Consider the following 12,065-nt stretch of genomic DNA (forward strand, 5'->3'; position numbering starts at 1 on the left):
AAAAGACAAACAAGCTGCCGAGAGAGACAGTTAGCAGCAGTTATTTCGAAGTTAGAAGTCAGAAAAAGGGGAAACAAGAAAAGTCTCCAGAAGTTTGCTCTGAAAGCCATCAGGCAACATTAAGGCAGAGATGATGTTATTAAAAAATGTTAATCAATAATTAGTGAATAGTTTTAAAGGGTACAGGTCTCTGCATAGCTAGCTCAGTAATCTCATCATCATGTCTAATTTGTGGCAACATTATAGGTAACAAAACGGATATACCAGCGCCTCTAAAGCTCACTGATTAAATATTATGACACGTCATAACTTGTTTAATTCAAACAAAATCCAAGGCATAAAAACGAGAAGGTATCAATTCATCTTGAAAATTAACAAGTTATTTCCCAAAATATTGATGCTATTCTAAAATTAGACTGTGACTTCTATACCAAGCAGCAACCTCTGTGCTGCAGTTCCTCTTAATTATGATAAATAGGGCAGAATTCAAACCTCGGGCCACACAGTTCTTGCAGTAGGAACATTTATTTCTTAAGGGGTGTATTTACCATGTAGGGATTTACTAATTAACATAGTGAAAGCACCAACAAATATTATTAAATATTAAGGATTAAGCTTGAACTGCAGTGTCTGATAAAGGCATTCTCTGAATTTACATTTTCAAACAGAAATACATTTCATATGAGTTGAGTGCATCTGCTGTGTACAATGTGAACAATATTAAAAACATCAAGTATTTTATCAGTATTTTCATGAAGTCAGAACTTGAAGTTGGAAATACTGATATATGCAGTATTTTATGTGACAATTAAGTTAGGGAGTCCATAAAGAATGCAGTTGAAGGCTGATGGCGTGAGAGTGGTTTTGTGCTGAACATCATGTTCCTTTGAGTCAGCGAGGAGCGCTTGTTCTGCAAAGGAATGCCAAAGAAAGCAATAATTAGGCTTATTTTAAAATCCAGCTTAGTCGGATTGTTAATCTGAATGATTCAGATGGACGTTTATTTTCTTCTCTTTGCAAAGAGAGAAAGATTTGTGGGCGTCTAATAGACCCCATAAAAATCCATTTATTTACAGTAGATAGAAATGCAAGTGAGGTTAGATGAGGTAACGAGGAGAATATACAGTACCTGATCCTGTGACCTTTTGATTTGGTATCGCTAAACTGTCTTTTCTTCTCAGGGCATGGATGACCTGGCCAGAGGTGTGTCTGGCCCTCAGTAGATCTGCATCAAATGGTGACACACACAGATCGTATTATTGTAACCACTAATTATGCCCATGGGAATAAATTAAATGTCGAACGAGTTTTAATTAGTTTGAACTAGGTTGACAGTTAGTAATAAAATATTGTGGAAAGACATTATTCTTTCAAAAACCTACTGTCTAGAACACTGGCCATATTGTGTGTGTTCTGGTGAAAGCTACTGTGCCACTGATTGAGGACGACACAGCCGACACCACCCATACTCAACAGCATAGCAGTCTTCAGAGGTTTCTCCAAGTCCAGCTGTTCTGCACTAGAGACGGGAGTAGTGAGATTATGAGAGACAGAAGGAGTGGACCAGAAACCGAAAAAAGCTACAATGCTGCCAAAGACCAAAACATCAGTAATCACTAATTTAATTGAATCCAGTTCAACACATTGAAGGTAAAAAGGAAGCCAGAAGGGAAGAAAGTGCACATTTATTTGGAGGACTGAGCTAGCGTTTCATTCAGCAAAGCTATTTTGTTTACCTCTTGTACACATCAGTGTTTGATTGGCGGTGAACACTTGCGTGGTTCTGAACCAGGTCAAAGAGCAGAGCCATGCGACACTCTGAGAAGAGCAAACATCATTATCATTATCTGGGAAGAGAATAAATAAGGCTCTGCTACAAAAGAAACTAAGTTTTCACAAACAACACACACACACATAGTGCCAGTGGCCTGTCATGTCACGTTCTTTCTGAACTGCTTGCACCTGTGCCTCTTTGACATTTTCATATCCTGTACATTTCCAAATGAAGAATAACCCACAGCATCAGTCATCACCACCACCACCATGCTCTTGTGTCCACCTGAACATGAAGTGATGCAGTGTGCGAGGTGTAAAAGAAAGTAGTGCAGAATGTTGTTGAAGTTGTGATAAAAAAACCATCAAACAATAATGATGATTCTATATTTTAGCAACAATATAGAACCAAAGTCTTGCTCAAAACCACCTCAAGGCATTGTTCAAACCTTTGTTCTATAATGTATGTTAATTTAGCTTCTTTCAAGATAATTTCCCAGGAGGTCCAGTTCTAAGAAAAGAGTTGTGGCTAGTGTAAGATAATAATATCTTATTTATAATGTCTGTTAAAATGACAAGGCACTAATTTAATTATTATTATTATGTTTAGCGAGTCAAGGAGAATAATGAAAAAAGCCCTCTATTTAAAGAGACATGATGGAGCAGAGCTATGGAAAAAGGTGAAATATGTAATCATCTAAAACCCTGATGTGAAAAGCGAGGTGGTAAAAAAAGACTGATGAGAATTCTACTAGTGTGACTATTATTTAACACACCATGGTGTGCCCTGTGATGCTGCACGTTATTATTAAAGGTCATAGTTTCAGTATATAATTTTCTCTGTGTTAGAAAGAACTGCATATCAGCTGCGTTGTGTTTGAGAATCTATGAGGATACAAACTTAAATGACTGTATTTATCGTGAATAACACTGGGAGTCTTTGGGCTATTCTGCTAATTCTGGTTTAATTAACTTTCAAACATTTCTTAAAATCCTTTTCAGGGAGCAGAATGCGGTGCTACACTTCTTACCCTGTACACTTTGTATCTACATGAACTGAAACATGATATTTTGGCCATTTTAGTCTTTTTGAGAACAGATGAAGGTCAGTGTACTTTACACAAGGAGAAGAAAGATTATCAATACATAGAACCGGATTTTACTGTACACACACTTGGACCTGCAGGTGAAACCTGCTACTTGTGTCTGACACCAGATGTGTGTGTCAGCGAGGTCATCTACCATCTTCTATACCGCAGCAAGGACAGGCAGTGCCTTGCAGCTATTCTAGCTGACTTCTTATACACTGACAACCATGTCTGTGTCTGAAGCAAGACGCCGCTATCCCACCACCCACACCCCGCCTTCCTCTTTGCTTGGCAGCAGCCTGGGGCCAGAACAGTGGTCCACTCTGATGTGAGCCTCAGTCATTCAGTCATTATCACGGAAGCATTTCAGTCATCAAGTTTTGTCCCTCAAAGAGCAATGTTAAGATGTAATATTATTACACTAACAAGATAAAGATGCAGTGATAAAGTAACACAATTACCAGATAAGAAATGAGTGCAGATGGTGCAGCATGTAGCGCATGACACCTTTTTTTTCTGAGAAACACACATCTGCCATCGCCTAATCATATCCTGATGGCCAATTAGGTAGAAACGATCTGGTGTTTTTGTGAAGTATCAGCTGGAATTTAGACCATGGTGTCAGTCACACTATAGTTAGCAGCACTAACGCTGGGCTAGCGGGTGGCACATATGTCTGGCCTGGGGCAATGCATAAGGCCAACCTGACACTCTGTCAGTCAAACTGGATGAAGTCCACCTAGACATCAAGATGAAGTCATACTTTCTTGTGAAATATTAATAAATATATATTTTCTTAATTTAAATTTACACTATACTGATGTTATATATTCATGTAGATAAAGATATGTGCTATTTAACTATGTAAAGGTGCAGGCTGGAGGTTACAAAACATTTTTAACAAATTCACATTTACCACGCTTAAAGTATATAAATATATAATTATAACAGCCCAACAAGAATCTTAAGTTCTGATGTATGTTGTAATACTGTTTAATATTAGTTTAATTTAATATATAAACTAAAGGCTTAATTTCACAGTTATGAATGCACAGATTTCTAAAAAATTGCATTTTCAAAATTTATCTTTTATTTTGCCACTAAAGAAAAAATCCTTACGTGAGTAAGACACAAGAGGATGTAGATCTGATGATCCTTTATTACTTAGACAACAAAAACTGACGGTGTTGACTCTCAAAAGGTGCAGTGTGTGTTCCTACAACCAGATGTGAAAACATCTACACACTGGCTTGTGCAGACAAAATCAATGTCCAGTGGAAGTAGCGTGAGATAAGGCACAGCCAATACAACATTCCTAAGAGTATAACACAAAATGTTCAGGATTTCTTCCTGAACTCTGCATGCGTCACAACTGATATAATTGTGATAACTGATAAGAAGTAGCAGAGAATGATACTGACAGACTCAGACAGTGATCAGCTTCCACACTGATTTCCTCTAGGAACCTCACTGCAAAGCTAAGCTTCTCTTCATTCTGTGCTCTGAAGCCCTTCTATTATGTCACAGCATCTAGCATCTGATTGGAAAATGTGTCTGTTTTGGGCAAATCTGCCACAGATAACACTGTACTGGAATGTATTACACTAATGACGGTGGAAAGGCAGGGTTTTGCACACTGTCCGAGTCAAAGAGACAGGATGCTGTGTCATTCTGGACACATAGCCTATGGCTCAAGACAAGAGAGTTGATAGTGAATCAATGTATCAATGACCCGAAACCAGGCAGAGCGGAGAGCTGTTGCTTGCCAACAGACTGCTGCTGAGGCTCGTTATGGAATAAACACCCAGAGTCACGTTGGAGTTCAGAGCTTATTTCTGAAACTTTTGGGATTAAAAAGTGGGTTTATCTTCACTCAACCTGGCTGCTGAAGTGGAGGGGCAGATATCTTCTGTCTGGCCATCCATGAGCACCCAGGGCTTGATACTAAGATACTATTTCATAATTACAGTATACAGAAACCAGACAAAGTTTTTACTTTCAAGTTTTACTTGATTTAGCTTTAAATTAGCTTAGCCCTCATTGATCCAAACTAAAGCTGTCTGCTTGTCATCTTGCAGACAGACCCGGCAGTGTGGATTTTGACTTTTTACAAATCGTCATCAACATGTAGTTACTTTGGCTTCCTTTCTATCCGTTTATTGCAATACAAACACTAGTTACTAGTTACTTACAAATAAACACATATGATTCAGAGGTCACAGTGCAGCCATTTAACATTGCTATTATTAGAGTGTGTGTGAGGAGGTGAAATGCTGACTGGAATTACATATTTCTCTTTTAAATACTGAGGGAGGGAAAATGTTTCTAATAATTGAGAGGCCTGTTCTAGCCAGGAATTTTTCTTTTAAGACTAAGTTTAAGTTTAAGTTTATGAGTTTTAGTTTGAATAAACTGAAAAATATCTGAAAATACTCAAGTCTCCAGATGTGTTTTCCTCTATGGCTTGATGCTATAATCAAAACAGCATGAAGAGCATGAAGGACTGAATGAGAGTGAAATGAATACAGTAGTCGACTGTAAGGCACGCTGTGAAGTTGTGGAAATGTTATAGCAAAGATTTGTGAAACTCACTGACCCTCTTACGGCAGAACAGGAATATATATATTGATGTGTTTGAAGAGATTAAGCCTACTGCTCCATTTATTGCTTACATAATCAGCAAACAGCTCTGCTCCATTTATCAATCATTCATTCATTACAGTATTTAGCCACCTATTTTTCCTTCAGAATGTATTTAAAATGACGTGTAGACACAAGACGCTTTGTGATTTCACTTTTCATTGTGGATATGTTCAGAATCATTTCAACGATGACTGTTGACATCTAACATTTTGAAAACAATATGCATTCCTTCGAAAATAAAAATGCTCGCTTCCACAGATGGAAAACAGAGTGTATACAGTACCAGACAGATTCATTGGCGCTAGTTTAGCAGGTGGAATGTTTGCTGTGAAGGGCTCCATCCCCAGGTAAATGAAGGCACTGCATCTGCACAGCAGCAGCTGCTGCATCTGGAACAGGCTGGATGCATATTTAGGGAGGGGTTAGCAGTGTAGAAATGATCAGGTGTTGCAATGTAAAAAATACAGCTGGTTCTCAGTATGATCAGTACAAAGACCAAACAAGACAGACCTAAAGCTTCTAACCTGGGTGTTTGCTTGCTGCCCATGAAGCCTTCCCACAGTTTGGTAGAATGCTGGCTGTGGGTTTCCAGAATTTCATTCATCCTTACGCTCAGACTGGTCCCATCTGTACCTGTACATAGACAACAATGCAGAAATGTTATGAAACCTTCCACTTGCTGAACTTGTGATGCTAACTTTGGAGGTGCAATGTGCGATTTTAGAAAATAGTAGAATGTAAAAGAGAGAAGGTTTTAAAGGAGGAATATAATCTAAAGAGGACTTCAAAAATACTCCCAACACTCCTATACACACCACCCATACTGAACCTAAATTAAAGCTGCTACTAGATATTACTAGATATCAGATTTACTTACCAAGCTTGCCTTCATTGTGAGGGTCAACAATATCTGGAGGTATGTTAAGAATATTGATCTATGTATTATCTTAGATCTTAGATCTAGACAGAAAGGGTTCAGTATTTATGAAAGAAAAAAGATACATTTGAAGTTGTGTGTGTCCACTGGGAAGGTGTTAGAGGGCAACACACGATTCACAGGCGCCTGGGTAAATAAATGAATGTTATTGCAGCTTAAAACAAACATAAAATGTACATACTCACTCATGCACATATTGTTTCAAGCAAATATACATAGAGAGAAAATGAGAGTGGATTTTAAGACAGAGGAGACAGAGCTAAAGAAGGAAGGGGCTGGTGGAAAACATAGAAGTGGTGCATGACAGAAGATAAATGCTCAGAAGCTAGAAATAGGATCTTTCTGAAAACACATTATGTAATTGATTGAAAAACCACACTTAAAAGGGAGGCGAGAGGAACTTAAATTATTGCCATTGCTGACAGCAGGTAAAAGTAATATTGCTGTCTGTATCTGGCAGGCCCAGATTGATTTACTGAACTCACTGCTTTGATGGCTTGGCTTTGATCTCCCTTCCCCTTGGTTCCTCTGCCACCTTTGGTCTCCTTTTTGTTGTCACTTTCAACTGCCACAAACAGCAAGCAGAATTAATACATACACTTGTCAGCAGGGTAGATTACACAGCATTTGGACTAAGGAAAAAAAATAAATAAAAATTTTAGTATCTGCAAAGTCAATGACATTTAATGGTGACTGACTGGAGAAGTGTTTCAAAAGTTTCCCATGGCTGTGACATCTATTATCCTTTGCAAATGTCGATTATCAAACATTGATGATCAGTTAAACTACCAGATACCAGGTGTTCATCACTCAACTGGGATCTATGGGACGCTTTGTTGGTGTTCATCACACTAAAAGTCTGTTCACACACATACGTAGAGCCAAACAACACCAGCATCCTCTGTGCCATCTTCTGGATTTTTGGAAATTTGGCTGTGCTTAATGAAGCATGAAACTCATCCAGTTTAAGAGAGTTGAACTTCTCCTTCAAGACAATGTCACATTGGAGATCAATCAGTTCCAACTGCAACTCATGTGGTTCCTTTTCAGGGTCTTGTGTGAAGGGACAAGACACCAGCTGAAGTGATATGTCAATTTTTCCAAAATCGGAGAACCGACGGCAGAGTTCTCCATGCAGGTTGTCTAGTGATTTCCTATATTTTACACATATCCAAACCAAGACTTCCTCTGCAGTGCAATTAGCACCTTGATGTGCGAGAAAGACACATTTCTCTATAAACATATTTCTTTTTATGTGCAGATCATTAACTAAACCAGTGCTTTCAGTCCATTTACCATTTACTTCATGAGGATGAATGCATCACTTGTCACATGGCAGCAATATTTTCTCACCACTACAGCTAAACAAGCATAGTACTTGGGGCACCGACTGTTCATGCAATATGCGGGCATGTATTTCGTCACTGTAAATGTGTACATTATATCACTCAACAACTCTCAGAGAGACAGGCGCAGACAAATTTAAGACATTCATACAAAGACAAACATTTCCCAAATGAAGGCAGTCTCTTTTTTATAGCTTGTGCTAATTTGTCCTGTGGTTACTTCATGCAAACCGCTGCACAGAATAACAAATAGCCCTTTCAAAAGTGGTTTCGGGCACTATATCTTCTTGACACAACGGTAAACTGTAGATGTCAAAATTATGATAATAAATAATTTAAAAAAGTCTCATCATCACCTATGCATTTGATCCAGGCACTGAAAGATGGAAATACATGTTTTTGTAGTTTCCTGTCTGTGGCATATGAAACTGTCAGGTGACACACACAGACATACACGCACACACATAGCCACGCACACACACTATAATAGTAACCTTTGAACATTCATTCAAGTTATGCAAATGATTCAACCTTTAAAAAGGTAAAAATGTCTGCAGTATCAGATTTCGATTCAGTGCTCTGTCTACCCCATTTTCTTTTCTTTACAAAATATTAATGTGCAGAAATCATCCAAAGATTGAAGCAACACTGCCAAAAGACAACTGGGTTTTTTTCTCTCCTTTTTTTATGCTCATAGTGGTACTTCAAAATAAAACCCGGAGAGACTGGAGAAGAACAAAATGTGGTGGATAATTAAAATGAGACTCGTCTGTTTCTGTTTTTATTGCCTGTTGACTGAAAAGTGCTCTTTACTTCTTACTCGCTCAACAAACAAAAGAGTGAAGTACAGCTTTGCAATTGTCGTGGCTAATTTATGTGTGACCAAAAACAGCAAAACAATCAAACCTACAGGCAGAGTCAAGTGGCCACAGTTAATGCACATCCAAAGCACCGTGGTGTTCATGGATGGCTGCATGAACTTCTGCATGCCAGCAGGATGTGAAATGACCTTTCTCTCCTGAACAAATTCCATTTCTATGATGAAGAATTAAGTGAGGCAAACATCCACAAGTAGAAGAAGAAAGAAAACAAGTCCCACAATGTTTTATAGATAACATCAGAAAGGCTGTTGTTTCCAACAGTATCTATGACTTTGGGGTGAAGTAAAAACTTTAGATTTCAGTTCTGGCCCATTTGTAGAACGTATAATTAAATCATATCTTGTTGTTTCTTTACTTTACCTATAACTGTCTGTCTCACCTTATCATACAAAAACCTACATGTGAATATCATATGATGATTCCAACAGAATTAAAGTGAGTGTGCCAGTAATAAAACCCTAATACAGCACATAAGGAGAATTATTCTCTGAGACATGAAAAAAGCATTAGTACTATAACACTTTGAAGAGGGTTTCTGTTTTATTAGGGCTGAGCAGGAAATCTCCTGATGGATTTAGGCCTTTGTGTGCGCCTGCCATGCAAGTCATTTGCACTTCCAGATATATATAAAAGGTTTCCAATAATACATGTGTTACATAAAGTGCTGCATTAGGCATGTCTTTTGTTAGCACTGATGATTAGATCTCACATGAGTTTTATTTTGATGTTCATATTCATGTATATGGGGAAGCATGTGTGTCTCTGTGTTGTTGCTATGTCACTGTCAATTTAATAATTTAACAAGACAGTTAAAAATTGTTAATTGTGTTTCCTCTAGCAGTCGTGGGTTAACAACCTTACACTCATTTTCTGCAGTTTCATTCAGTTTTGCTGAGCAAAAACATGTCACTGACTTCTCTTCTTTCTCTACAGGTGCATGTTCATTGGAATAGTCAACTCCCTAGGCAGAGATTTGCAAATTTGCGTCTCTGGTACCTTTCTCTGGTTCCTGTCTGTTCAGACGACTGTGGAGGAGCTGGAGGGAGAAGTCTCGTGACACAGAACAGACGCCTTCTTCATGCAGGATGGACAGGGCTTCTAGCGGCAACTCCAGCAACTTCTGGTCTGCCAGCAACACCACATACTCCCCTTGTTCTGCCGGTGCTTTCACTAATGCACAAATACACACATACACACAACGTTTTCTCACATATTGTATATTTTCTGTCAGAATAACTGTTTTTCTTTACCATAGCAATTTAGTAGAGATTTAAGCAATGCTACACTTCACAATCCACAAGTCCACAATTTCTAACCAGTACTAATTGTTCCAACAATTGTTGGACTGTTGAAACTTAAAACAGTTTACTGGCACTGCAAACCTCACTGCTCACAGAGTAGTTGTGTTGTGCGAGACATTAAATCACGCATACTGCAACAATGCTGGCCTGAGGCGGCTGAGCTGCAGCCTGCTTGAATAGAAAGCTGCTGATGGGGTGCCAATACACAGATAGAAATCACAGCAGATACTGGAACAGTGGTTTGTATGATGCACTGTAAAGATATACCACAAGGCCCCTAGGGTGTCACAGACACATGCAAGCTCACACCCAACATGCTCTACCTTTACCTGAGCTCCCTTTTTCATCTTTATCTTTGGTTTTGGTCATCTCAGGGACTGGCAGTGATGCATCCTGGGGCCTGAGGGAGGTAAGGTGAGGATTAGTACGACTAGGCTATCTTGTGTCTGGCAGGGAAGTAAGATTAAACCAGATATTTTAAGATGTGACAAATGTAAAAAATACATGCATAATTTGCTATGGGTAAACTCAGTGTGGGAGCGCAGACAGAGGAATAACTTAACAGGCAAACCACTTTGACTTTGTTTTGAACACACACTTGAAAAGACTTGTCACAGAGGACATTTGCACCGGTCACAGCAGTGAAATCTTCACTTCAAAGTAGTAAAGTTTCTGTCCTTAGGCTAAAAGAACCTAATGAAGTTTGTCAAGCCTTTGTAGTGGTCAATTTTGGAAATCTGATGACACCTACAGGACTTCACCTCAAGCAAGAGAAGTCAAACTGCGTGAGGAGTGGGTTCAGATAGTCCTCCATATCTTGTACTATTTCTCTGAAGCGAGCTGCTAACATTTCTTCCGCAGAGGTTTTCTGTAAAGGAGAACAGAAAAAGGGAGAAGGGAGTTTCAGTAGCTGTGATGTAGTATTTATTGTTTCAGACCCATGTTTACTTGCATCCACACATCTATTGCAGCAATGCAATGTTTGGATGTAAAACTCAGCTGTCCCAGTCCATATAATTGCAGTAGAATGAGCTTATTTGTGAAGCTTAATGTTAATATAGTGAAATAAGCGTTGAAGTCTCAACAAGACATACATGGTCAAAAATTTGATGCTCCTCAAAGACCTCCAGCCTGCCCTCAGCCTTGGGCCAACCAGCATCCTTGTAGAGGGCATAACTGGTCTCCTGGCCAAAGGTTTGGGTGAGCTCCCTCAGTGCCAGCAGAGCCTGTGGGCAGACTGAAACTTTGGCCACCTTAGAGCATGCCAAGGTACCTGCAACAACAGAACTGTCACACAATCAAACATGCATACTCACAGAGACATACAGGCTTTGTAATTGGTCCCTGTGAGAACCCCTCTTCTCTTTTGACAGATGCCCCTCTCTCTTCTTCTGTCTCATTTTGTTTTTCCCTCCTCACTGTCTTCTCTCTTTTATGAAATTGTCCTTATTCTCAGGCAAGCCCCCCCCACCCACCCCCCACACAATTCCTTTAACTTCTTATGCCAGACTGGTTCGGGGAAAAGGTCATGTGAGTAGGTAATACAGTATGCTAATACCCTGTGATGACTTATAAAAGCTGGTGTTCCATGTCAGGCCAGTAGCGCAGAGGTCAAAGGGAAATACAGATTACTGTTCTCCACTTTTCCTCTCTGCTTGTCTTCATTAAAGCTGAACTTTTCATCTGCCTTGCAGATAAATGTTACCTGTGAATACTAAATTCATTTGGCTTCATTTAAATGCTGACAACAACGCTACATTGTATTTGCAATGTGGAGCATATTTCCCAGGGCTTTGGAACATGTTAGTCTTAGATCATTTCAAGCTGGTTTGAATAGCCCCACATCTCTCATACAAACAGGAAGTCAGGCAGCTCTTTATGTTCTGAACACTGTTTTAAAATGTAAATGCACTCAACCTGTAACTTGTGTTGTCTTTCCCTTTTGATTTGTTTTGGTCATCTCATAGAAGGCTCCATAAAGTTCTGACCTAAAACCAAAACAAACAAACACACACACACACACAAGTTACCCATTTATTGTACACACTACTTCAGATGTTTATTTAAAACATCTTAAATTTTAAATAACATGGATA

General features: G+C 39.0%; 1 protein-coding gene across 6 annotated transcripts in view; it reads right to left on the bottom strand.

Moving 5' to 3' along the window:
• Nucleotides 1-403: 403 nt before the first annotated feature.
• Nucleotides 404-12,065, bottom strand: part of cfap46 (cilia and flagella associated protein 46) — a 50,281-nt gene continuing 38,619 nt past the window's right edge. For 4 of the 6 annotated variants that reach the window (XM_027278425.1, XM_027278426.1, XM_027278424.1 and 1 more), the window contains exons 46-59: nucleotides 11,887-11,957; nucleotides 11,064-11,242; nucleotides 10,731-10,837; nucleotides 10,299-10,369; nucleotides 9,665-9,838; nucleotides 6,927-7,006; nucleotides 6,507-6,567; nucleotides 6,382-6,414; nucleotides 6,029-6,137; nucleotides 5,788-5,903; nucleotides 1,737-1,818; nucleotides 1,383-1,519; nucleotides 1,130-1,225; nucleotides 404-910 (exon numbers count right to left, since the gene is read on the bottom strand). In XM_027278425.1, the coding sequence (XP_027134226.1) occupies nucleotides 798-910; nucleotides 1,130-1,225; nucleotides 1,383-1,519; nucleotides 1,737-1,818; nucleotides 5,788-5,903; nucleotides 6,029-6,137; nucleotides 6,382-6,414; nucleotides 6,507-6,567; nucleotides 6,927-7,006; nucleotides 9,665-9,838; nucleotides 10,299-10,369; nucleotides 10,731-10,837; nucleotides 11,064-11,242; nucleotides 11,887-11,957 (1,429 nt within the window). In that variant the 3' untranslated portion in view covers nucleotides 404-797. The remainder of the gene's footprint in view (nucleotides 911-1,129; nucleotides 1,226-1,382; nucleotides 1,520-1,736; nucleotides 1,819-5,787; nucleotides 5,904-6,028; nucleotides 6,138-6,381; nucleotides 6,415-6,506; nucleotides 6,568-6,926; nucleotides 7,007-9,664; nucleotides 9,839-10,298; nucleotides 10,370-10,730; nucleotides 10,838-11,063; nucleotides 11,243-11,886; nucleotides 11,958-12,065) is intronic. The other 2 variants (XM_027278423.1, XM_019274569.2) reach the window with 2 other exon arrangements.

The sequence above is a fragment of the Larimichthys crocea genome, chromosome III (genome assembly GCF_000972845.2).
Source record: "Larimichthys crocea isolate SSNF chromosome III, L_crocea_2.0, whole genome shotgun sequence".
NCBI classification, from domain to species: Eukaryota; Metazoa; Chordata; class Actinopteri; family Sciaenidae; genus Larimichthys; species Larimichthys crocea.